This window comes from Cebus imitator, unplaced genomic scaffold, assembly GCF_001604975.1.
Source record: "Cebus imitator isolate Cc_AM_T3 unplaced genomic scaffold, Cebus_imitator-1.0 Scaffold62, whole genome shotgun sequence".
Lineage (NCBI taxonomy): Eukaryota > Metazoa > Chordata > Mammalia > Primates > Cebidae > Cebus > Cebus imitator.
This window is the reverse complement of record NW_016107377.1, coordinates 4,899,667-4,924,614: the sequence shown is the minus strand read 5'-3', so window position 1 is coordinate 4,924,614 and position 24,948 is coordinate 4,899,667. Positions and strand designations below refer to the sequence as shown.

The following is a 24,948-nucleotide window of genomic DNA, read 5'->3' as shown; positions in this document are numbered from 1 at the left end:
TTTGGGGCCTCCTATACCAGTGCGCTCCCCGCCTGCCATGCTCAGCCCCTGTATAGCGCACGATCTGAGTGGGTGATAAAGCCGGCTACAAGACAGGCGGACGCCGAACCCGGGAAGCCCGAGGGCGTAGCCCCAGCACAGCCTCCCTCACACGGAACCCGGATGTGATCTTGTTCTCACGGAGGCCCGGCCTCTTCCGCCCCAACTGTGGCCCCCGCGGTCCCGCCCCGTCCCGCCCCGTGATTGGTCGGCCGGCCTCAAGTTAAAAAAAATCTTTTTTGTGGCTGCGACGGAGTCTTCGGCGAAAGGCGTACACGTCGCAGCCAATGAGGTGATAGAAACGCAAAGCAACGACCAATGACTAGCTGCGATGGGATGGGTCGGCCGACAAATCACAAGGCCTCGTACCCGGATCTGTTTGCTGGGCTGGGAAATCTAGCTCTGAGAAAGTGTGAGGGCTCTTCACGTGGGGCAGGGACAGCAGGCGCGGAGGAGAGGGCGAGAGTCTGTGAGATTTAGTGGCCCGCGCGTGCGTTTGTCGTGTAAGGGTCATCTGTGGGGTTTGGAGTAGGGGAACAAATCAATGTGACTCTTTTTCCGTGGAAACAATTCCCACTGCAGTATCCCGGAGCCTGCGTGTGGTGGGCAAGCTCCTCAGATGGTACCTCACAGGGAATAGGGGAGTCTTGAAGACGCAGCTCCGGTAGTAGGAACATGAACCTGTTACCTAAAAGTTCCAAGGAGTTTGGCTCCGTTGACTATTGGGAGAAGTTCTTCCAGCAGCGAGGAAAGAAAGCTTTCGAGTGGTATGGAACCTACCTGGAACTGTGCGGGGTGCTACACAAATATATCAAGCCCAGAGAAAAGGTGAGGAGCGCGGCCTGGCAGCCCTTCGTACGTGCTCCCGAAGGTGGGAACTAGTAACAGGAATCTTGCAGTTGGTGGACAGCGACAGGCGGGGAAACCGGACCCTAGTTGGGCGCATATTTCAGCGTTTCCTGCATCATTCCTGCTGAAAGATAAGCTGAAATATTCTTTCAGGCCGGGCGCGGTGGCTCATACCTATAATCCCAGCACTTTGGGAGACCCAGGTGGGAGAATCGCTTGAGCCCAGGAGTTAGTGACCAGCCTAGGGAACATAATGAGATCTCGTCTCTACAAAAAAACGAAAAAATTAGCTGGGCGTGGTGGCATGCGTCTGTAGTTCCGGCTACTCGGGAGGATCGCTTGAGTCGAGGAGGTCGAGGCTTCAGTGAGCCATGATCACGCCACTGCACTCCAGCCTGGGTGGCAGAGTGAGACCCTGTTACAAAAAAAGAAAAAAAAAATTTTAAAGGTTTTCAGCTAATAGACCTCCCACTCCAGCTCATTCTTGGATTAATAACCCTACTTGAAGAGGGACTTCCTTAGTAGTTCAACCCAGATGTGACTTCCTGAAAGTGTGTTCTCTCATTGTGTGTTTCTGTGCAACCTGCAGCAGGTGTGACTTTGTGTATGAATTTGTTTATCAAATAGTTTTTGAGTTCTTCTTGAGTTTCAGGCACTGTGCTCAGTCCTTAAGCTATAAGAGCATTAAGACATAAACCCTGTGTGTGTTCCACAGGTGAAACGTGATAAGTACAATAACGAGTTTGGTATAGGTGAAATTGTACTGGAGGCAGGGAAGGAGGAAAGGTAGAAAACTAACATTTGTGGGAAAGCTTTAGTGCCAGGCCTTATGTTGGGTGCTGTGTATGTGCAGTCTGAATTCTCATCATAAACTCAGGTGAGTGGCCATGCATGCATTTTACAGTTGAGGAAACTGAGNTTTTTTTTTTTTCCCCAAGATCATACATGTAGTAAGTGGTCATGTGGGGATTTAAACTCAGGCCTGTCTGGCTCCAAAGCATATGCACATCTCTTTGTACCATGCTTTTCCAGAGATGGTAAATCAGAATTTCTGAGGATAAATGGAGAAGGAGACAACAATATGAATTTTAAGTTTGGCTTCAGAAAATAGCCAAGTATCATGAGATGGAATCTGTGATGGAAGTACGGCTTGAATCATCACAAAGCGTACTTTATTGTCTAGTGGAGCCAAAGGCTTGAGTGGATTGAGGAAATAGGGTTATTCCAGCTCCAGGATTTCAACTGTAACTCTGTATTTGGATTCTCTGACTTCCTATTAATTCCCACGTAATAAGTGCATGTTTTAGAGAAAAGAACAACCATGATTAATTTGTTTCTGCAACACAAAGCCCATTTTCATATAAGCTGTATTGTAGCTGAATGTAGTTTTCCATAGCAAATATATGTGGTGTTTCAAGATAGAATCAACTCTACAATGTTGCTCTTTAGCATCTCCACCTTCTGAAAATGTGCATCAGCCAAGGTGAGAGTTGATTCCTTGAAGTACCTGAAGCACAGTCCTTTGCTTTGATTACCTCCCTCTTGTGAATTTTTTCTCCAGGTGCTGGTGATTGGGTGTGGCAACTCAGAACTGAGTGAGCAACTGTATGATGTGGGCTATCAAGATATAGTGAACATCGACATCAGCGAGGTTGTAATCAAGCAAATGAAGGAATGCAATGCCACCCGACGGCCCCAGATGAGATTCTTGAAGATGGACATGACGCAGATGGAGTTTCCTGATGCGTCGTTCCAGGTGGTGTTGGACAAGGGCACCCTGGATGCTGTTCTGACAGATGAGGAAGAGAAGACCCTGCAACAGGTGGACAGGATGCTGGCCGAGGTTGGCCGTGTCCTGCAGGTGGGCGGTCGCTACCTCTGCATCTCCCTGGCTCAGGCTCACATCCTGAAGAAAGCAGTGGGTCACTTCTCCCGGGAGGGGTGGATGGTGAGGGTGCACCAAGTGGCCAACAGCCAGGACCAGGTGTTGGAAGCAGAGTCTCAGTTCTCCTTGCCTGTCTTTGCCTTCATCATGACCAAGTTCAGGCCAGTCCCTGGCTCTGCCCTTCAGATCTTTGAGCTGTGTGCTCAGGAGCAGGGCAAGCCTGTGCGGCTGGAGAGTGCCGAGCAGCTGGCTGAAGCGGTGCGGGAGCGGCAGCAGTATGCCTGGCTGTGCAGCCAGCTGCGCCGCAAGGCCAGGCTGGGGAGTGTGTCTCTGGACTTGTGCGATGGGGACACGGGGGAGCCACGCTACACCCTCCACGTGGTGGACAGCCCCACTGTGAAACCATCGCGGGACAATCGTTTTGCGATTTTCATCAGTGAGTTGGGATTGCTCCCTCTCTTTCTTGGAGGGGCTGGCTTACAGGGGCTGGGGGCTGGGGCTGGGGCTGGGCTGGGGCTTTGGTGGGATTCTTGACTGTTTTTATCTTGCAGGGGTTTGTACATCCCGAGGATTAGACTACCTCAGGCATGATGAAAGGGGAGTAATAGCTCTCTAGCAACCTACTTCAAGTTGAGACCTATTTCTTCTTCTTCTCATCTTCCATTGCAAAGACTTGATGAAGTGTGAGAATGGGGTTGGTAGGAAAGAGAGAGGATAGAAATAAATTTAGGAGGCCGGGCGCGGTGGCTCAAGCCTGTAATCCCAGCACTGTGGGAGGCCGAGACGGGTGGATCATGAGGTCAAGAGATCGAGAGCGTCCTGGTCAACACGGTGAAACCCCGTCTCTACTAAAAATACAAAAAATTAGCTGGGCATGGTGGCGCATGCCTGTAATCCCAGCGACTCAGGAGGCTGGGGCAGGAGAATTGCCTGAACCCGGGAGGCGGAGGTTGCGGTGAGCCGAGATCGTGCCATTGCACTCCAGCCTGGGTAACAAGAGTGAAACTCTGTCTCAAAAAAAAAAGAAAGAAAGAAATTTAGGAGGCCACATATGACATAGAGATGCTAATTGACTTTGTAGCATGGGGTAATAGAAGTAATGCTGGATTAGCTAGCCTAAGACATAGGTTCTAGTCCCAGCTGTAGCCTGTGAGCTGCAGGACCTGGGGAAGTTGCTGGGCTTCTTTGCAAAATTTACAGAGGCAGTATAGGGCAGCAGCTAAAAAAGTGAGCTCTAGAACCAGACTGTTTGGGTTTCAGTTTTGGCTCAGTCACTTCCTGATGGTGTGACATTAGACAGGTTACGTTTCTTTCTTTTTTTTTTTTTTTTTTTTTTTTTTTTTGTCTTTTTGTTTTTTTCCTTTTTGTGGAGAACGGGGTCTCGCTATATTGCCCAGGCAGGTCTCGAACTCCTGGGCTTAAGCTATCCTCCCGCCTCTGCCTCCCTAAGAGCTGGGATTACAGGCGTGAGCCACAGCGCCCGGCAGGTTACGTTTCTTTATCTGCCTTGGTTTTCTCATCTATAAAGTGGGATTGTAACTCTGGTGTAGTTGTGAGAAGTATAAAAGCTCTTAGAAATGGTACTTGACCTTGGAAGTGCTGTGTAAATGTTAGTCATTATTACTGAAAGCAGTAAGGGATATCAGATTTACCTTAATAAGGATCAAGAAGATAGTATGAGGAAATGCTTTCAAAAGTAGAACATTCTAGACAAATGCAAAGTATTTATGGTCATGGTATTATGGTAATTTTTTTCCTGGTGACTAAGCCAGTTTTTCAAATATTCTATAATTCTATCTGTCCATGTGTGGAAATAAATAATGCAGTGAATACAAGCATGGGTAGAGAGTCTGGGGCTAGACTGCCTGGGTTTGAGTCCCAGCTTTGCCATTTACTTATGTTTTGAACTTGGGCAAATTATGTAACTTCCGTTTCTCAATTTCCTTATTTTTAAAAATGGGAATAATACTAAAACTACTTACATCTTGGGCTGTTGGAGGATTCCATTAATTTATATTTGTCAACTGCTTGGAGTCATACCTAGTATGATTTATTAGTATTGGCATTATTGCTGTTTTGTTGTGGTAGGTGCCTGCCTCCTTCCCCTCCAGACTTGCCCACACTTCTTCTTTACCCTTGGTCCTGCCTCATGTCTGATGGGCTGCCTTGCCCTAGGTGTTGTGAACTAGAGAATTGATAGTTCTTCATTGGGTCACAGTTGGGGAAGATGCTGGTCTTGGACAGGGACTGGCTTTTTGGCCTTTGGGGCCATATTGGTTGTGGGCTTGAACACTATTTCCAGGATTCCCTGTAACCAGGTTTCTTTTTCTAGTCCCCCAGGGCCGGGAGACTGAGTGGCTCTTTGGCATGGATGAGGGCCGGAAACAGCTGGCTGCCAGTGCTGGCTTCAGGAGGCTGATTACAGTGGCCCTTCACCGAGGTCAGCAGTATGAAAGCATGGACCACATCCAAGCCGAGCTGTCGGCTAGAGTCATGGAGTTAGCACCAGCTGGGATGCCTGCCCAGCAGCAGGTAACAAAGCTTTTGTAGCAGCTTTCATGGGTCTCTGAAGTCATGTTAGCAGCCAGGGAGTCAGAGGGAGCCTTGGCATGAGCTAGGACTAGAGTCTGTGACCCTTGTCTAATCCTGGAGGCATATAAGCAGCTAAGGGTTAAATGGCAGGGAAGCACTGTCCTTTGCCCCAGGCAATGAGAGGAAAGTGAGCACAGTAGTGTGAGTGTCTGGGGGACCTCTCATACTCCATAGATACGGCAGGAAAGAAATGCTGTACACGTTGTGGGCTCTAGCTCTTTCTAATTTGAGTTGCTCTGATTGTGGGTTTCTCCTTCCACACTTTTTGAACTGGACTTCCATGGTCATTTTGCTTCTTAGAACTATCATTATCTGAGGGTATACATGGGAAAGGGCCAAAACAGCTCAGCACAGTTATCCAGGTATTCGCATTGCTGGTCAGGTGTTTTACTGGGAAGCAAACAAGGTTTTTACCTAAATGGTGATATGGTATTATCAGTTAACACCAACTATCTTGTGCTATCCTGGTCACCATGGGTAATGGACAAGTGATTTTACTGCAAGAACTTCATGATGAGGAGTTGATCCTTTTTTTTGTTTTTTGAGATAGGGTCTTGCTCTGTTGCCTGGGCTAGAATGGGGTTCAGTGGTGTGATCATGATTTATTGCAGCCTCAGCCTCAACCTCCTATGTTCAAACCATCCTCTCACCTCAGCCTCCAGTATTGGCTGGGACTGTAGGTGTGAGCCACCATACCTGGCTAGATTTTTTTTACATGTTTTGTAGGGACAGGGTCTCCCTATGTTGCCCAAATTTTGATCCTTCGTGATAGTTGGGAAAGCAACAGTGTTTAGAGGCTTGGTGCAAATAGTAACAGATCTGAAAAAAAGAACCCAGGCTCCTGGCTTCCTGGCCTGTCGTTCTGCCCACTAGGCTGACTTATGTTTACAGATGCATATGTGTTTGATTTTTCCTGGCCAATTTTGGGGTTGATGACCCCTGTTTTAGGGAATCCCAGATCCTCTGGGCAGCTTCATTTGTGACCTCACATCAGTGCCTGAGTCTGCAGGGTCAGGAGATTCTGGTGATTATTAAATAGTCTTACAGATCTTTTTAAAAAACAAATAGATATAAAGATAGGGGGAAGGAGTGGGAAAGTTTAGGGGGAAAGTGTATTTTTCTCCTAAGGTTTAGAAAAATGGGGGAAAAATAGATGAGAGTAACTAGGGGCAAGGAAAATTTATCTAGATTTGGAGTGCTTGTTTCCCTCATGAATTTTTTTATCTTTATTCTTGTATAGATTCCTTCTCATAATCCCAGCCCCTTCCTGAGGGTTCTCTCAAGCTTTGGTTATCCTGGATTATTGAGAGTTCTTTTAGGGATTACTGATGAGAAACCCCTAAAAGAACTTGGAGAGAACCAACTTTGGGAGATCTTTATGTGTTCAGTTGATTTTCAAAAGATGAATTAAACCTTTGAGATCAAAGGCCCCAGAAAAGTACTTTAATAGAATGGCAAATCTTTGGAGTAGTTGTTGTCTAGAACCATGGTATGGGGATATATACATACAAGGGGAAGGGGTTATAATTTCTCTTACTTCTTAAATGAGCTGCTGTTTTGACCACATCTCTGGTTGTACCTTCAGGTGCCCTTTCTGTCTGTAGGGGGGGACATTGGGGTCCGGACCATTCAGCACCAAGACTGCAGCCCCTTGAGCGGTGACTATGTCATCGAGGACGTGCAAGGGGATGACAAGCGATTCTTCCGGCGACTGATATTCCTCAGCAACAGGAATGTGGTGCAGTCAGAAGCCAGGTTGCTAAAGGATGTGTCTCACAGAGGTGAGGTGTCATAGGGCACGGTGGTGGGACCCAAGTGGCCGTGGTATGGACTAGATTTCCTGGGAGCTTGGCCGAGATGTAGGATGGACCTGGGTGTCTGTGGGTTCTTAACCATCTGGAATCTTAAGGTGTGAGTAGTGATAAGCAGAGTACATTCTGCTCTTGAACAGAGCCTGGCTCTGAAGTGATAAGGGGCTTGGGTAGTGAAACCAAGTACATGTGATAATCACATTAATGTCTTCAGTTTAAAGGCATCTGTTTTGTAGGTGCTCCATGTACATCTCTGTATTGTTTCAGTAGGCCTCTGAGGTGAGCCAGAACCATGGAAGTTGCAGGTGAGCCCTGTAACGCCATAGTGTAACTCACCTGTTTCAGAGGGTTTTGGTGTTTGCGAGTAACTTAGAGACCATCTAATGAACACAGCGCTGTTCATTTGGTCTGTCTGTGATGAAGGAGATTATTTGGTACTGGAGTTTCCAATGTGGTCGCAACTAGCCGTATGTAGTGCTGAGCATTTGGAATGTGACTGGTATAACTGAGGAACTGAATTTTAATTTTCTTTAATTCTGATTAATTTACATTTAGCCACAGGGGCTAGTGGCTGGTATTGGATAGTATATAGATCTAAACCATCTCCTCTAGAATCCCTTTAAGTGGTCTCCCAGCTGACACTCAGAAACTTCCCCTAATGGGGAATCAATAGTTTGTTTTACCTGTGTTTTTTTACAAGCTGTGTCAGTTTGTATTTTAAAAGCAATACTTGCTCATTGAAATCACTTCAAAAGTCAAATGTAGAGAGTGAAAAGTGAATGCCCCTCCCCTCCCTGTCTCCAATGCATCTTCCCAGTCAGGCACAGAGATTCAAGGATGGAAGCCGAAATGGCTCTCCTGATTCCCAGTTGTTCCCTTTGCCTTACTGGGCTGTCCTTATAGCAAGGCCATCTGGGAGGAGGGTGGAGAGAAAGAATTCAGACGCTTGAGGTCATGGATTTGTCTTGAGTCTAGGAGCAAGTTACCTGCAAAATGTCTTTTTTTACTTTAGGGGTTTCCCCTGGCCAAACCACCCAAGATTGTTGGGTTTCTGCCATATTTTGGGGTCACTCTGGCTGTAGGTTGGTTCAGTTTCATCTCACTAAAACCTTAGTAAAATTGCTTAAAAGAATATTTTGCCGCTTTCAGTTTGGGTTTCAGATTTTTTCACCATTGTCACGTTCCTTGACTTCTTGTTAGCACTTTGATCTCATGGAAAGAACGATCTCCCTAAGTATTGGTGAGAAAGAAGGAGAGCATATTAAAAAGTGATTTAACATCTCTGAAAAGCACCCCAACCCCAGTCATCATTACCTTTTGCTGCTGAGAAATGCAGCTGATCCCTATGAAGACACAGCTATCCGTTTAGTTTGATACCCTGGAGCAGTGGAGGGAGTGAGGAGAGGGAAAATGGAGTGGCTTTTTAGGATTTCTTTCCTTTTTTGAATACTTATGATTTCCTTGTTCAACAGAGGTCAGTAGTGCTACCTGTGTGGCACAACAGAAAGTTGATAGGTGATAGAGACAGGCAGTCCCAGGTTCAAATCCGGTCTGCACCATCTGCTGATTCTCTATTTACCTAACACTTCAGTGGCTCAGTGTGTTCATTTGCCAAGACCTAAAATGATAAGGTTGTTAGAAGAGCTTAAAGAATAAAAGTTCCAGTACAGTAATTGGCACATAGGGAGTGATTAGTAACTTTATTGTTCTTTAAAAGACTATAAGTAATCTTTTCTTTTGTTAGTGGGCTTACATTTCTCAGAGGGGAGGCACCAGGGCTCCTCAGTTGAGCTTTCCCAGGTTTTTGAGTATGCATTTGCCATTTCCTTTTCCAACTTCCTTGTATCTAGTGTATATGTTAAATGTTTAATAACTATCTCTTTGTGATGTGGGCTTGGGGGGCAAATCCTGATTTATAGTGTTTATCAGTTGTCTAGTATAAGTACCACCACTGTGTTTGCTTTACGTTGCTATAAAGGAATACCTGAGGCTGGGCAATTTGTAAAGAAAAGCAGTTTATTTTGGCTTATGGTTCTGCAGACTGTACAAGAAGCATGGCACCTACATCTGCTTCTGGTGAGGCTTCAGCAAGCTTAAAATTGTCATAGAAGGTGAAGAGAGAGCTGGCACATCACATGGCAAGAGAGGGAGCAAGAGAGATGCCAGGCTCTTTTAAACAACAGCTCTAGAGGAAGAACTTGCTCATTACCGTGGGGGAGGCACCCAACCATTCATGAGGGATCTGCCCCCATGACCATCATGGTGGCTCTGACATTGTGGACCACATTTCAACATGAGGTTTCTAGGGAATAAACACCCAAACTATTTTACTACAGCCAGTTTCAACATATCAACATGATGTCAGCCAGTTTCCAACATTTTAACAATTGGGTCTTTTGAGTGTGTTCAAGCCATCTGGAGCACACTGATGCTGGTAACCCTTGCTTCCTGAGGTCTAGTGTAAGTAAGCGTAGGACTTCATATCTCTTGTTTAGCCCAGAAGAAGAGGAAAAAGGACAGGAAAAAGCAGCGGCCTGCTGAAGCAGAGGACCTCCCTGCAGCCCCAGAGCAGTCCATTGACAAGAGTTACCTATGTTGTGAACACCACAAAGCCATGATTGCCGGCCTTGCCCTGCTGAGAAACACAGAGCAACTCCCAGGTGAGAGAGATGCCACTGCCTTCCACAGAGGGAGGATAAAGATTACAGACCTAAAAAAAAAAAAACAAAAGAAAAACCAAAAAACAAAACAAAACAAACGATTACAGACCTAAACAATTGGTGTCACCTGCATTGTAGTTGAAGAACAGTGATTACAAACTGACAACGTTATCTTTCTTCATCTCAGCCATCTTACAAGTTAATGAGCATTCTAAGTAACTGTTGCCTCAAACTCAGCTTGTTTTATTGAAATTGTATTGAAATATGTTGGGTCTAAATTGTATTTTTTCTGTTCATTTCTTTTTAAAATTACGGTATATAGTGTATTCAATGAGATATGTAAAATACACAGATTTTAATTGTTCAGCTTCTCTGTAATGCATTATTTGAACAAAAGATGCAATTCTATCTTGAATTTCTACTTTAAAAAGATTCATATTATGTTAATACAGTCATAGCCTTATCACTGCAGGTTTGGAGCTGACTGCATTAGTAAAAATGTTCATGTTTCTGTCTGTGATTGTAACCGTTTTCACCTGAAGTCCCTGAATGTGCCTTCTTGAAACACCCTATTCTTTTATCCTATCTTAGTGTTAAGGTATGTCACTGGAATCTCAGTTCTTAGATTTAATCCTCAGGGTCTGTCACCCACCTAATTTGGGTGATTTTTTTGTTTGTTGTCTTCCCTTGATCCCTTGTGGTGGCTGTGGTCTGTGCTTAGGGGTAGGATTTAGGCCTTTGTTTTCCTGTGATTTGTGGAACTTGAATGGCTTACCCTTACTTGGTGAGGGTGTCTGAGAAGACAGTGTGGCCTTTTGAGTCAAGGGCAAGGAGCATTGCACCTCTGCTGCCTTGTAATCATGAGCAAGATTGCTTGGCCACTTTTCTTCCCTCTTCCCTTTCCTAGAGAGGTCTAATAACTCTCTTTTTTTTTTTTAACCCCCAACTCTCCCGAGAGGTCTAATAACTCTTGTTATTAGAGTTATTGAGATCATGTCGGCTGAATGCTTTGAGGTTTTTTTTTTGAGACAGGGATTCACTTTTTCTCAGGCCTAGAGTGCAGTGGTGGATCACAGCCCACTGCAGCCTTGACCTCCTCAGGCTCCCACCTCCGCCTCCCATGTAGCTAGTACCACAGGTATGTGCCACCATGCAAGCTAATTTTTCTACTTTTCGTTGATTTCACCATGTTGCTGAGGCTGATCTCAAACTCTTGGGCTCAAGTAATCTGCTCACCTAGGCCTCCCAAAGTGCTGGGATTACAGGTGTGAGCCACCGCCCCTGGCTGCTTTGAGATCTTTAAGAGACAATAATAACACACTGTTCATCTTCTGGATCTAGTCATCATGAATCCAGGATTGAGTTTTCAGATGTCAAATTGACTCCTAGATTTCTGGACTGAGATAGGGAGACCTCTAAATCTTGTACCCCCTGAGTAGAGACAATAAGCTGACTTTCCCTTTTGCCTCCCTGAGGCTGGTACAGAATTTTCCAGTGAACAGGTGGCAATGTGATGCTCTATTCTTTTCTTACAGAGATCCCACTGGCATTGTTGGTGGTAGGCCTGGGTGGGGGCAGCCTCCCCCTCTTTGTCCACGATCATTTCCCAAAGTCCTGCATTGATGCTGTAGAAATCGACCCCTCGATGTTGGAAGTGGCCACCCAGTGGTTTGGCTTCTCCCGGAGTGACCGAATGAAGGTCCACATTGCAGATGGCCTGGACTATATTGCCAGCCTGGCAGAAGGAGAAGAAGGTACTGCTTTTGGAGCATTGGAAGGGGTGTTGAGGGATGATTGATCCAACATTGTCAGGCCTACAAGGGCCTCTACAGTTTATCTCTAAGAGAGTGCATGAGTATCATTCCAGTCTTCAGCTTGCTCATTTGTTGATATACTTATTCACTGGGGTACCAGCTATATGCTTAGCACTGTGTTAGGTGTGAATGAACAGTAATAAATAAAACAGGCCATTCCTGCCCTTATGGTGCCAACAGACCAGTGGGCTTTTTTCTGACCTGTAAGTTTGTCATTTCCTCACCATCTTAAGAAACCTGAAGTCTGGCTGGGGGAAGAAATGGAAAAGAAAAGGTGGAATGTATGTTGGGTGGTGTTTCTGGTAAATATTTCAACTAGAGGTGAAGCCAGAAATAAAGCAAAACAGTATTCCTGTAGGATCAGTGGTTTACAACCTCAGGGTCTTAGATCTGGTAATGTATTCAGAAAGTTTTTGGTTGTCAGAAATCAGGGTGGGGGATGTTGCTACTGGCATCTAACCGGTAAAGGTCTAGGATGCTAGTAAACATCTTACAGTGTGCAGGACAGGCACTGATGACAGACTTATCTGGCCCAGAATTTCCATGGTTCTGAGATGGAGAAACCTTGATGCAGATGCTACTCTGTGGTAATTTTGATAGGCCTTCTGCAACTAGAATTAAGGTTCCATTTACTCTAGTAATTTGCATCCCAGATTTAGGACAAAAACCATAAGTATAACAGTTTTCTGCAAAATACTAGAGACAATAAGTCTGCTCATTATGTAGATAGGACGCCGTTGACTGTAGTACTTTCTGGAACTTCAGTCCTTTGGAGAGAAGGCAGTTAGGTTGGTGTAGTTGTACCGGGGAGCTCAGGCCACCCTTCCTAGTCTGCTCATTTCATAACAGATACTCTGCTCTCACTGAATTAGACTATCTTCCAGTAAGGGTGTGGCAAACTAGGATGCCTGGGAGGAGTATTGAACAGATGCTATCTTAAATTCAATGGCAAACTGAGTTGAATCGTAACAGTTTCATAGGTTTCTTCTCTGAAGCTAGGGTTAGTTGAGGTGCCCAAACCCCTAGATACTAATATGGTGAAGTATTTACAACAGTGCCATGCACATGGTAAGTACTTAATGCATGATGTTACTGCTGTTGCTGTCTGTAGATCAGTTTTCAATGGCTTCCCCCATCTTCTGTAACCACCAAAACCTTTTAGATTACTGGGCTCAAGTCTGCAAATGAAGGCTATTGTTTTCTTTGGACTTTGATGAGCCAACATGTTCTCTTTTAAAAAACCAAAATCAGATCTTGTGCTATGACAGTGATAAGCGTGCAGCAGTACTAATTAAATATTTAATTATATTGAATAATTACTATCGCAGTTTCAAAATTTCCTAAAAACATGTCAGTGACATTGCAGACCTACCCCTTATAAAAACAATTTAACATTATAATAAGGAGCATATCCATATCATCATCGGCTCTTTCTCACCTATTTAGCAAAATCATTTCTTTCTTGAGTCAGCTCTTGTTTATGGAACTGCAAAGATAACACTCAAATTTCAGAACATTTTCTCTTATGAGGCAAAATGTGCTGTTTTCAGAGTTAAAAGTTTCTGTTTACTGGGTCAGTCCTTACAGGCTTAACTGCTTTGTCTATATCAGTGGTTCTTAACCCTGACTGTATTTAGAATTACCTGGAAAGCTCAAGAAAAATACCAGAGGCTTCCCATCTCTCCTCCCATTTGCCGCCCCCTGCTATCCCCCACCACCACCCCAGGATATTCTGTTGGTCAGGAGTGTAGTCCACATTAGAAGCTTCCCAAGGTGATTGTAATGTTCTGCCGGAGTCAAAAGCCACTGGTCTTGATACACTCTTAACCAAGAAATATTCATGCTAAAGTGGCCCCATTAATGTTTTTGCCTTTGGAAGGTGATTTTAAATGTGGAAGAAGTTTCCATCTTTACTATGGGACACTCTGAACCCTGATGACAAGGACCCCCAGGGCCATGACATCAGTGCCCTTTCAGGCAAACCACATCCTCCATGTCATCCTTCTGACTTAGTCACCCTGCCCATCACTGGTAAACAGGAAGTATAGTGTAGGAATGTACATGGTATTATTTTATCCAGAAAAGACAAGGACTCTTTTCCTTCTTTTTCCCAGCACAGCCTCGCTATGATGTCATAATGTTTGATGTTGACAGTAAGGACCCAACACTGGGAATGAGTTGTCCACCCCCAGCATTTGTGGAGCAATCTTTTCTACAGAAAGTTAAAAGCATCTTGATTCCTGAAGGTATGGAGAGGGAGGAGGGAAGGGTCCATTAAAAAAAATTTATCTTTTTAATGAAAAATGCACAGAAGTGCAAGCTCGATCAGTATTTCCAAACTGAATACAACCATTTACTAGCACGAGAAAATTTCCAGCTCACCTGAAGTCTCTTATCCCCTTTTGGTAACTTGTCCTCCCAAGAGTAATCACTATCTTAACTTCTGTCTACCCAGCTTAATTTTGCCTGTTCTTGTTCTTTATATAAATGGAATCACAGAATGTTGGAATGTTCTCTTTGTTTTTTTTTTTTTTTCAAGACAGGGTTTCACTTTGTTTCCCAGGCTGGAGTGCAGTGGCATGATCAAGGCTCACCGTAGCCTCAAACTCCTAATCTCAAGGAATCCTGCCACCTCAGTCACCTGAGTAGCTGGGACTATAGGTGCATGCCACCATGCCTGGCTAATTTTTTTATTTTTATTTTTTATAGAGACAGGATCTCACTATGTGCCCAGTCTAGTCTCAAACTCTAACCTCTGGCAGTCCTCCTACCTTGGACCCCTAAACTGCTGGGATTACAGAAATGAGCCACTGCACTTGGCCGAACGTACTTTTTAAGTTTCCATTTTTTTTCTTTCACTCAACGTGATGTTTGTGAGATTCATTCACAGTGTTGTGCTTACATGGCTTATTTTTATTGCTGTGTTGTATCATGTGACTTACAACAATTCATGTATCCGTTCTACTGTTGGTATTTGGGTTGTTTCCTGTGTGGGTCTATTGTAATAGTGCTGCCATTAACATTCTGATATGTGCCTTTTGACGAATTATGTTTTCAAATCTCTTGGGTATATACACAGAGTTGTAATTGCTGGATCATAGGTTATGTGTATGTTTGGCTTTCGTAGATGCTAACACACAGTTTTACAAAGTGGTTGTAGCAGTTCACCCTCCCACCAGCATGGTGATTCTAGCTACTACATGATGCTTCCTAAACATGCTCTACTAGGCAGTGCGTTATTTAATCTTCAACAGTGAATCTTCATAGCCCTTAATCCCTATGTTAACAGCCCTCTAGGTGTTTTTGATTTGGCGTAAGGCACTGTGGTGACTGGCTTGATTTGGAATCTTAATTGTCAGCAGTCAGGGTAACCTTGGCCCTCTCACTGGTTATGTCAGGAATGTAATATCCCTGTGAGTTGCTAGGGGAATCACTTTCTATTGATTGATTGATTGGTTGACACAGAGTCTCACTCTGTCGCCCAGGCTGGATTTTGGCTCACTATAACCTCTGCCTCCCAGGTTCAAAAGATTCGCCTGCCTCAGCCTCCCTAGCAGCTGGGATTACAGGCGTCCACCATCATGCCCAGCTAATTTTTGTATTTTTAGTAGAGCCAGGGTTTCACCATTTTGGCTAGGCTAGTCTCAAACTCCTGACTTTGGGTGATCCGCCTGCCTTGGCCTCCCAAAGTATGTGATTACAGGCATGAGCTACTGTGCCCAGCTGGGAATCACTTCTTTCTAAGAGCAATTCTTCGGGAAACTGAGGTGTGGAGAATGGTAAAATAATGTGTGAGCAGCACAGAAGAGCAAAAAATAAGGCTGAAGTTTGTTTATGGCTCACATGTTCCCCATGCTTTTTTCCATCTGCCTTTGTATGCTGTGTATTCTCTGCAAACTCACCACAAGTACATTTTAGTCCACCAGTGTCCCTGGAACAGGAATTGCTATTTTCCTCAAAGCTGATCCTTGTCTTTGATATGTGTCTTGATGTGAGGTCATTCTGACTTTTCTTCCTACCCTATAGGTGTTTTTATTCTCAACCTCGTGTGCCGAGACTTGGGGCTAAAGGACTCAGTGCTGGCTGGGCTCAAGGCAGTGTTCCCCCTCCTGTATGTCCGGCGAATTGAGGGTGAAGTGAATGAGATCCTGTTCTGTCAGCTGCACCCTGAGCAAAAACTTGCCACACCAGAGCTCCTGGAAACAGCCCAGGCTTTGGAGCGGACCCTGAGGAAGCCTGGGAGGGGTTGGGATGACACGTATGTCCTGTCAGATATGCTTAAGACAGTGAAAATTATGTGATTGCTTAGGTCTAGCAGCCCTCCTGCCTAGACTGACCTTGGACTCCCAGCTTGCCAGAGATTGAAGAAATACAATGCACAGTACTCTTAAGCTTCATATTTTTCTTGGTTTCATACTTAGCTACGTGACTTTCAGCTTGGTGAGGTTGCCTGAAGATTAGGGAAAATAAAAATGTCCTTCCCATCTTGTCCTCTTCAGTACCACTTGGGTTGGTTCATCTTTGCTTCCTACAGCATATCTTTGAGTAGAATTTCCCTGCTGAAGCCCTTAGCACACACTGCATGCCTTAACAAGTATGCACCAAGCCTTTCAGGACTCAAGACAGCCAAATTTTATTGCATCTCTACTTACACTGGTTTGCTTTTGATTTATTCCTCTCTTAGTTCTACAGTAGTAATCTCAAGTGAGATTGCAGAGCAAGATGCCAAAAGACTATAAACAGAGTAGAGTTTCCATAGATGTGAGACATCCATAGAGTTTCTCCCTGTGGACGAAACTGCTGCTGAAATGGTTCCAATTTTTAGGAATCTGCTAACCACTTCATTATTTGACAGCTTTCCTTGATGACGCAAACCTTACAGCCTAAGCCATTTGTCTTTTTCTCAGTGGAGGTAGCGTACGGACCTGGCCTCATGGCTTTGCATGTCAGAGACCTGGCAGACTGAAATCTCTGGTGTTTGTTTACTGACATTCGTTGAGTGACAGCTATGTGCGAGATTCTGCGTAAAGAGTGGTGGTAGAAGTGAAAATGTCTAAGAATGACCAGAAACATTAGTAATAAAACTTAATATGTTCCGGGCATTTTTCTAAGTGGTTTAAAGCACTGTCGCATTTAATCTGAGATAAAGGATTGTTAAGCCCAAACTATATCTAAACCCAAATTTCACTCGGCTGGAAACATCAATCTTAACCATTTATTGAGAACCATTAAACCAGTGATTCCAAGACTGGCTTGAATTTCGTCTTTCCTAATTATACCAAGGTTGACTTAATGAACAGTGCCATGGAAAATAGGCATTGTCACCATTCATCGCCTGGCTCATCTTTCTACAGGCCCTTTAAAAATGGACCCTAACCTTTCAGGTGAAGCATACAGATACTCTTCAGCTAAGGATGGGGTTATATCCTGATAAATCCATCATAAGTAGAAAATGCATTTAATATCCTGATAACCCATTGTAAACTTGAAAAATTGTAAGTCAGGACTGTCTGTATTTCAGTCAGGTTGTCATCCTTAGAAAATAGTGTCAGTCCATTAAGGAGAGGACAGAGTGCAGAGAAGTGTTTTTGGATCTTATCCATTGGAAATACTTGGTGTTCTTTCTTTAGGAGAGGGTCTTCCCCTGGAACTCTACAAAGGAAAGATTATCCCTCACAGCAGGTCTGTGTACCTCAAAGGACCTTGCTTGGCAAGTCCTCTTTTCTATCTTTTTTTAAATTTTTTTGAAACAGGGTCTCTCTGTAACTCAGGCTGGAGTGCAGTGGCACCATCACGGCTCACTGCAGCCTTGATCTTTTGGGCTCAGATGATCTTCCCAACTCAGCCTCCCAGATAGCTGGGACTATAGTGTGTACCACTACACCTCGCTAATTTTCTGTAGAGGCAATTTCACCATGTTGCCCAGGCTGGTCTCCGACTCCTGGGCTCAAGTCATCCACCTGCCTTGGCCTCCCATAGTGTTGGGATTACAGGCATGAGCCACTGCGACTAACCACTCTATTTTCTTACCTGTAAGCTTGTACAGTGTTAGGATGGGTTATAGAGGCCCAGGGCCTGAGTTAGAGGAGCTTGTCTGCCTGTCTTTGGTCAGATCACTAATGCTGTGTAGAGTTTGGAGCAGCACATTTGAGTGGCACAGCCAAGCTCTAGGCATTATCAGAATAATTTCTCAGTTACATCTTAGGGGGAATGGTCCACGAAGTTAGGCACGGATTTACATTTTGCATCCATATTTGGAGATGGGAAGAGGCACTCATGGGTGATAATTATCAAGACTTAAGTATAAAAGAAGGAAATTGGTTATGTGCCAAAGGCTGGAGAAAGACCAAGTGACAGAAGTGAGGCAGTTTTTGGCTTAACTTTCTACAAAGGAAATTTGTACCAATAGAGACCAGTATGTTCACCAGAACACTTGGTGGCTGCATGCTGCTTACTCAAACCCTAGTCTGACTCCCCTCTGGAGCTTGCTGGGTTGTGAGAAAAGTTTTGTATGTACAGACAGCCATTGGCCTGAATCCCATCTTTTCCACTGGAGAGCTGTTCACTTTTGCATTAATGACAGGCAAATGGTTCCTTATGGGAATTTAGCCTAACTTTAGGCAAGAGAGCTCTAGAGGAGTGGGGAGGGTTGTAAGCTTCAATGCCAAGCTTCAGATCAAGCAAGTAATAAATACGTGGAGTGAGTGAGCCAGGTACAAAACAAAAAGGCTAGGATGAGACCTGTGGCAAACCAGAGAATAAATGTCCCCTCTGAAGGCAGTGGCTGTCCCAGCCAAGTGGTCCTACAGAAACACTGTCTCAGCTTATCTAGGTCTTTAAGAGAAGCCAGGAATCTCGTGTGTGTGTGTTGACATTAAAGTGTTGGCTGATCAGTATACATCTTCAAGCTATATTTAATCTATTTTGCAGAGAGGCAGATTATAGGGGAGACAGCCTACAGAATGCCTGAGAATCTGGCAGGTACCCAGGCTTTGAGTACAAAACAAGGAGCAAGCTGATAGCAACGAGTTACAAAAGTCTGGAAAAGTCTTATCTTGTATTATGACCTCAATTTTCTTTAATGGCTACAGCTGAGTGGGGATGGTCCCATTATCCTTGGGAAAGTATACAATTTAGCTTCCCAGGGCTATTAGAGAACTGAGTGAGAATAAATCACATGACATTTGCACCTCCCCTCCCCCATCCTAAACAAGTTCTGTGACAATGTAAAATTTGTAAGGCTATTGCCCTTCTCTGCCTTTTTGCCCTTGTCCCCCACCAACTTTTTAGTGTATGCTTCCAGTCTTCTGTCATGGCTGCCTGCTAACTGGGCCTCTGCTCTAAGTCTGTCTCATCTTATGGGTTGGGTAGACCAGTAGTTATTCTTTCTTTTTTTTTTTTTTTTTTTTTTTGCCTCCCAGGCTCAAGCAATCCTCTTGCCTTAGCCTCCTGAGTAGCTGGGATTATAGGCGCACACAACCATGTCCAACTAATTTTTGTACTTTTGGTAGAGACAAGGTTTCACCATGTTGTCCAGGCTGGTCTTGAACTCTTGGGCTCCCAAAGTGCCTGCCTTGGCCTCCCAAAGTGCTAGGATTACAGGTGTTAGCCATGGTGCCTGGCACAACCAGTAGTTATTCTCAGCTGCACATTGGAGTCATCGGATATGGTAAGCAGAATAATGTTTTCCCAAAGATGTCCATGTCCTAATCCTGGCAACCTATGAATGTTACATTACACTACACAGCAAAGGAAGATTAATGTAGCAGATGGATTTGGTGTTGCTAATGAACTGTCTTCAAAATAGATTTTTTGGGTAATCAAATATAGACATTGGGTAGACTCAACATAATCTCAAGGATCTTAAAATGTGGAAGAGGGAGGCAGAAGAGTCAGTGTCAGAGTGAAGCAATGTGAGGAAGACTCACCAGTCATTGCTGGCTTTGAATACCAGAAGCCAGTAGCTAAGGAACATGGGCAGCCTCTAGAAGCTGGAGAAGGTAAGAAAACCAATTCTTCCCTAGAGTTTCCAGTAGGGAGTGCAATTCTACCAACACTTTGAGTTTAGCTCAGTGAGACCCTTTTTGGACTTCTGATATGGAACTATAAGATAGTGAATTTGTGTTGTTTTAAGACCTTAAATTTGCAGTAACTTCTTACAGCAGCCATAGAAATTGAATATACCTGGAAGCTTTAAAAAATGCTTAGGCCTGGCCCCAACCCCACAGACTCTGTTTTAATTGGTCTGGGGTGCAGCCTGTGCATCAGAATTTTTAAAAAGCTTTCTAGGTGATGGATGCTGTTTTGTAGCCAAAATTGAGGACCCCTGTGGTAGGGGTTCTGTGGATGTTTATGTTATAGGTGAGGAAGGAATTGCTAGACTCATTAACGACCGCTGGCTTAGCGCTGAAATGCAAACAGCAGTCACCTGGTAATTGGAATATATTTCCCTCCCACCTTCACTCTAGCTCACACCTTAGCTCTTTGCCCTCTGAGTGAATGGCAGTAGTGTGAGGAGTCAGCTTGTTGCATCGGGCAATTTCCTCCATGGGGCACAGCTGCTTCACTCCCTGGTATATAACTGGCCGCGAGTGTACCTCCCAAGTACTGCTTCATAAAGCTCAAAGTCTAGTAAATTATAAGTCATCCAGTTTCCGTCTTGTGGCTCGTCTTGCCATTTGGTTCCTGCAGATTTGTTAACAGCTAAATGGTTGATAATAAAAATAATCGTTAAGTTGGATTTTTCTTTTTTTATACTCAACTGGCATTTTTTTTTTTGGAGTGGTTGTTCTGTGCCAGACACTGTGCTTGTGCTGATACAGAGAGGAAAAAGACACAGCTTCTGTTCACCAACTAGCTGAGGAGAACAAATTACACAGCACGTGCATGAGTCAGCAACCACATGTGCATTAAGTGTAAGAGCAGCACAGAAGTTGGTCAGATGTTTGCTAAGAGTCTTTGTAGATCCTCTCCTTTGGACAAAAAAATCCAGCCTCAATAAAAGCTGCCCCCTTAAAGTGACTGAAGGCTGGACTCATGGTTTTGTTTTTCTAGCCCAGGTCTCACTTGGCTCCTATGCTTCCCAGTAGATGGCACTAGAAATCACATTTAAGTGCTGGGGTGTCTGTAAAAAATTCTTCTTGAGAACCTGACACCTCCAGGGGTTGTTTCACCTGAGCCATATTTCCTGTGTCTTTCTCTGGTCAATGAAGATAGACTTTTACTTTACCTATTGTTCTCTTGCTTCACCCAGTACCCTATGCCCTCTGCTCTTCCACCATTCCCTGATATCCTGCCTATGCACATGCAGACAGCACCATTTTGTCCAATCAAGGACATTTTCAATGGTGGAACCCCGTGTAAGGCAGAGATCCTTTTACCCCTACATCCCTGATTTTAGAAGTAATGGCAGGAAATACAGCAATGGAATAACACTAGTAACACATAAAACTAGAAGCATATAAGAAAAAAAAAAAGTAACAACATGCATCTGGGCCTGAGCTGGCATGTCTTCAAGTTTCTGCCAAGATGTAAGTCATTTTCATCATAGAAGTAAATAGTTAGATAAATGCTGGTAGAAGTAAAATTTGATTGAAATAATGGAATTTTTATGCAAACCTACCTGTAGTAGTTTGAATAGTGGCTCTAAAAAGAAGTGTCCAAGTCTTAAACCCCAGAACCTATACACGTGGGCTTATTTGGAAAAAGGGCCTTTGCAGGTGTATTTAAGTTAAGAATCTCAAGCTGAGATCATGTTGGATTGGGGTGGACCTTAAATCCAATGATAAGGACTTAGAGGAGGAAATGAGACAAGGGAGACAGGGGAGAAGGCCTTACGAAGACAGAGGCAAATCGGCGAGACATCCCCGCGAGCCAAAGAACGGAAGCAGGATTGCTAGCAGCTACCAGAAGCTAGGAAAGAGGCAAGGAATGATTCTCCCTCAGAGCCTCCCGAGGGACCCACCTGCAGACTTTGGAGTCAACACTTCGCGGACTTCTGGCCTTTACAGTTGTGAGAGAATAAATGTCAGTTGTCGTATGCCATCAAGTTTGTGGTAATTTGTTTCAGCAGCCTTCGGGAATGAATACATAGCCTAAAAGGGGTTTGTTTGTGCCATCCCACAGAACCAGAGACTGCATGGGCTCTGGGCCACAAGCTACCCCAGATGTGTTTAGTCTTCACCAGACATTTTGAATAAGATCTATAGATTGGAATATCATTTTATACAAAATCTAGAAAATTTCTGTATTCTTTTAAGAATTTAGAAGCTCCTGTGATGACAGGTCCATGTTCATACTTGGCTGGAACTGGTAAGCATCTGTGCCTTGTGGATGGGTGGTGTTTGCCACAGTCCCTACTGCTCTGTGTCTGCATCTTTCCTGCATTTATGTTACATGCCTGGTCCAACAGGCATTTGAGTTTGTAGCTCCTACGTATGTAGGAGGATAGGTGGGCTGGGAAACACAATCCCTTCCTTAGAATAAGGGGAAAGGAGTCCCTGGTTTGTAGTCAGTAGTTCTGGGTGTTTTTAATATATATATGTGTGTATATATATATATATAGCAGCACAGCTTAGAAGGTGGTTCCAAAATCTGGTTGCACAACAAAACCATCTGGGGTCCATTTCCTATATACTGATTCTGGACCATATCCCAGATCTATGATGTAGGGGTGTGTGTGTGTGTGGTGGGGGGGAGGGAGGATGATGGAGTAGGACAGTGTACAGCCAAGGAATCTGCATTTTTTGAAAAGCTTTAAACAATTCTGATAAACAGATCTAGAAATAGCTGCTATAGGATGTTATATTTCAGCGCTGAAAAGGGAAGCAGTTTGGGTTTTCTATTTCACTGGAGAACTTTGAGGCATGTTGTTTTTAAAAAAGTCTTTTCCACTTTGGGAGGCGAGGTGGGTGGATCACGAGGTCAGGAGTTCAATGATCAACCTGGCTAAGATGGTGAAACCCCGTCTCTACTACAAATACAAAAACTTAGCTGGGCGTGGTAGCAGGCACCTATAATCTCATGTGCGTGTGCCTCCCCACAGAACCAGAGATTGCATGGACTGTGGGCCGCATGCTATCCCAGGAGGTTCTCGGAAAGCTGAGACTTGAACCTGGGAGGCAGAGGTTGCAGTGAGCCGAGATCGTGCCATTGCACTCCAGCCTGGGTGACAGAGTGAGACTTCGTCTAAAAAAAAGAAAAAACTGAAACAAAAAAAATCTGTCTTTTCTGCTGTTCCAAGAAACCAGCAAGATGACAGAAGTGGAGCAGAAAAAGCAGTGAAGCAGAATAAGCGGACCTTCTGCAAGTTCATCTCTTGTGGTGTGCACCCCAATCCGCTGCTGGACGTGTCATGCAAGCAGCGAATGAAGCTGCACCGTGGCCTGTGGTGGAAGCAGTACTTGCTGCTGAAGCACCTGCGCAAGGCCAAGAAAGGGGCACCGCCTATGCAGAAGCCAGAGGTGGTGAACATGCACCTGCAGGACATGATTATCCTGCCCAAGATGGGGGACGAGATGGTGGGTACATGGTGGGCGCCTTCAACAGTAAGGCCTTCAACCAAGTGGAGGGCAAGCCGGAGAGGAGTGGCCACTATCTCGATCACCTACAAGCTTGTGAAGCACTGCCTCACAAGCAGTGCTTGATCAGAGTCCCCCATTCTTCCCACTTCATCACCCTCAAGGAGTCTGCTTAGTCAATAAAAGCATGCACATTTCATAAATAAATAAATGTCTTTTCTCATGAAAATTTGAATGATTGCAATATTTTGTGGAGCTGAGGGTTTGAATTAGTCAGATTCATTCTATTTATGAAACCAAGAAACTTGGTTTCTGTCTACAAACCAAGAGTGGCAAAACAAGATTGGTTCTTTAATGAAAGCACGAAACAAACACCTAATCAATATAGTGATACATTTTATTTATTTAGGCAAGATGGAACAATACTCTGCAGGGCCCCTTCAGCACATCAGCAGGTCCTATAGACCATCTTCTCTGTTTGTTCTCATAAAAGCTGAAAATGGTTATTTCAGGGTTGTAGAGTAAATCTCAGCCAAACCCAGTACTATGCCTACAAGATGGTACAGTACTCTGCAGAGCCCCTTCAGCAGGTCAGCAAGTCCTATAGCCCATCTGGGTTCTGTTGAGATTTAATCTATGGCTCTGGAAAAAGCTGGAAATAATGATTTCCAGCTTTTATTCTTGAAAATAAGGCTTGGATCTCTCTACCAGTCTTCTGAGGATGCTAATAGACTACCCAGGAAGGAAGAAGGAAATTGTGAGGGTATTTAAAGAAAGTTGTTAGGGAAAATGAAATTGCTGTTATTTTGGTCAAGGAAGGTTACAATACATTTAATACTTACTACAAAGACTTGCATACAGATTCAACTCATAAGGACTTTATTAAATGATTCTTTTATTCAATAAATATTTATTGGAGTGCCTGTTATGTATCAGGCATTTTTCTATTGCACTAGGAATACTGTAATGAATAAAAGTAATAAACATCCTTGTTCATGAACCTTATATTTAATGAAGAAAAATGAAAGGATAGCTTCTTTAATATGTGGCAGGTGCTTTTCACAGGAAGTATGACTGTTATGTGGACTATATTTTATTAATTTTTAAGGCACCTACATTATTAGCATGTCCTGCAGAGAAAAAAGGCTGAGCCCCCACTGAATGCTATTAATTTGCAGAAGCCATTAGGTGCAATTTTCAAGTTAAATTTCAGGGGTACTGCCAACCGAATGTTTGCATACCTAGCTCTCTCCTTACCAGAAGAGCTATTTTCTCATGGCCACCACAGTATCTACTTTCCCATAGGATAATGAATAAGCCCCAGGCCATTTGAAAAATGGACCACAGAAAAATTTTCTACAAAGAGCCCTGTGGATGGGCTAGGCCACTCAACCCATTTTCTAGTTATTACGTGGCAGATCTAGGTCTTACCACTGACCGAAGGCTAGTGATGTGACACTTAAAAATTTTGTCTCCCCAGGAGAATCACTTGAACCCAGGATACGGAGGTTGCAGTGAGCTGAGATGGACCACTGCACTCCAGCCTGGTGAAAGAGTGAGACTCCATATCCACAAAAAAAAAAAAAAAAAAAGAAAGAAATTGCCTCCCCTGGAATAGCAAGTTATGGTAAGGACGACTGGGGCAATGAGTTACAAGGCTAGGCTGGGCTAATTTCAGGTCATTCACTGATGAGAGGGCAGAGCCAGGACTAGAACCTTAGTCTCTAGGTTTCCAGTTCAGTGCTTGCCACTATGATAACCATCTTGTTTCTCTGAATG

General features: G+C 44.1%; 1 protein-coding gene across 3 annotated transcripts; it reads left to right on the top strand.

The window, feature by feature from the left end:
- EEF1AKNMT (eEF1A lysine and N-terminal methyltransferase) lies at positions 1-24,148 on the top strand. Of its 3 annotated transcripts, none has more exons than XM_017530012.2 (8): positions 1-867; positions 2,450-3,209; positions 5,106-5,305; positions 6,951-7,146; positions 9,672-9,836; positions 11,372-11,590; positions 13,765-13,896; positions 22,893-24,148. In XM_017530012.2, exons 1-8 carry the CDS (start codon positions 715-717, stop codon positions 22,931-22,933), a joined length of 1,866 nt encoding a protein of 621 aa, XP_017385501.1. In that variant the 5' UTR covers positions 1-714; the 3' UTR covers positions 22,934-24,148. The 3 variants fall into 3 exon arrangements, with proteins under 3 accessions (XP_017385501.1, XP_037595010.1, XP_017385500.1); XM_017530011.2 differs by lacking the exon at positions 22,893-24,148 and adding an exon at positions 15,677-16,896 and having other exon boundaries at positions 4-867; XM_037739082.1 differs by lacking the exons at positions 11,372-11,590; positions 22,893-24,148 and adding an exon at positions 15,677-16,896 and having other exon boundaries at positions 2-867.
- Positions 24,149-24,948: the final 800 nt, after the last annotated feature.

Bases quoted from the DNA above. Each gene is read 5' to 3' on its own strand.
- EEF1AKNMT (XM_017530011.2), top strand. From the start codon at position 715: ATGAACCTGTTACCTAAAAGTTCCAAGGAGTTTGGCTCCGTTGACTAT. The intron at 3,210-5,105 runs GTGAGTTGGGAT...TTCTTTTTCTAG, and splicing joins TCGTTTTGCGATTTTCATCA to TCCCCCAGGGCCGGGAGACT. The intron at 11,591-13,764 runs GTACTGCTTTTG...TCTTTTTCCCAG, and splicing joins CCTGGCAGAAGGAGAAGAAG to CACAGCCTCGCTATGATGTC.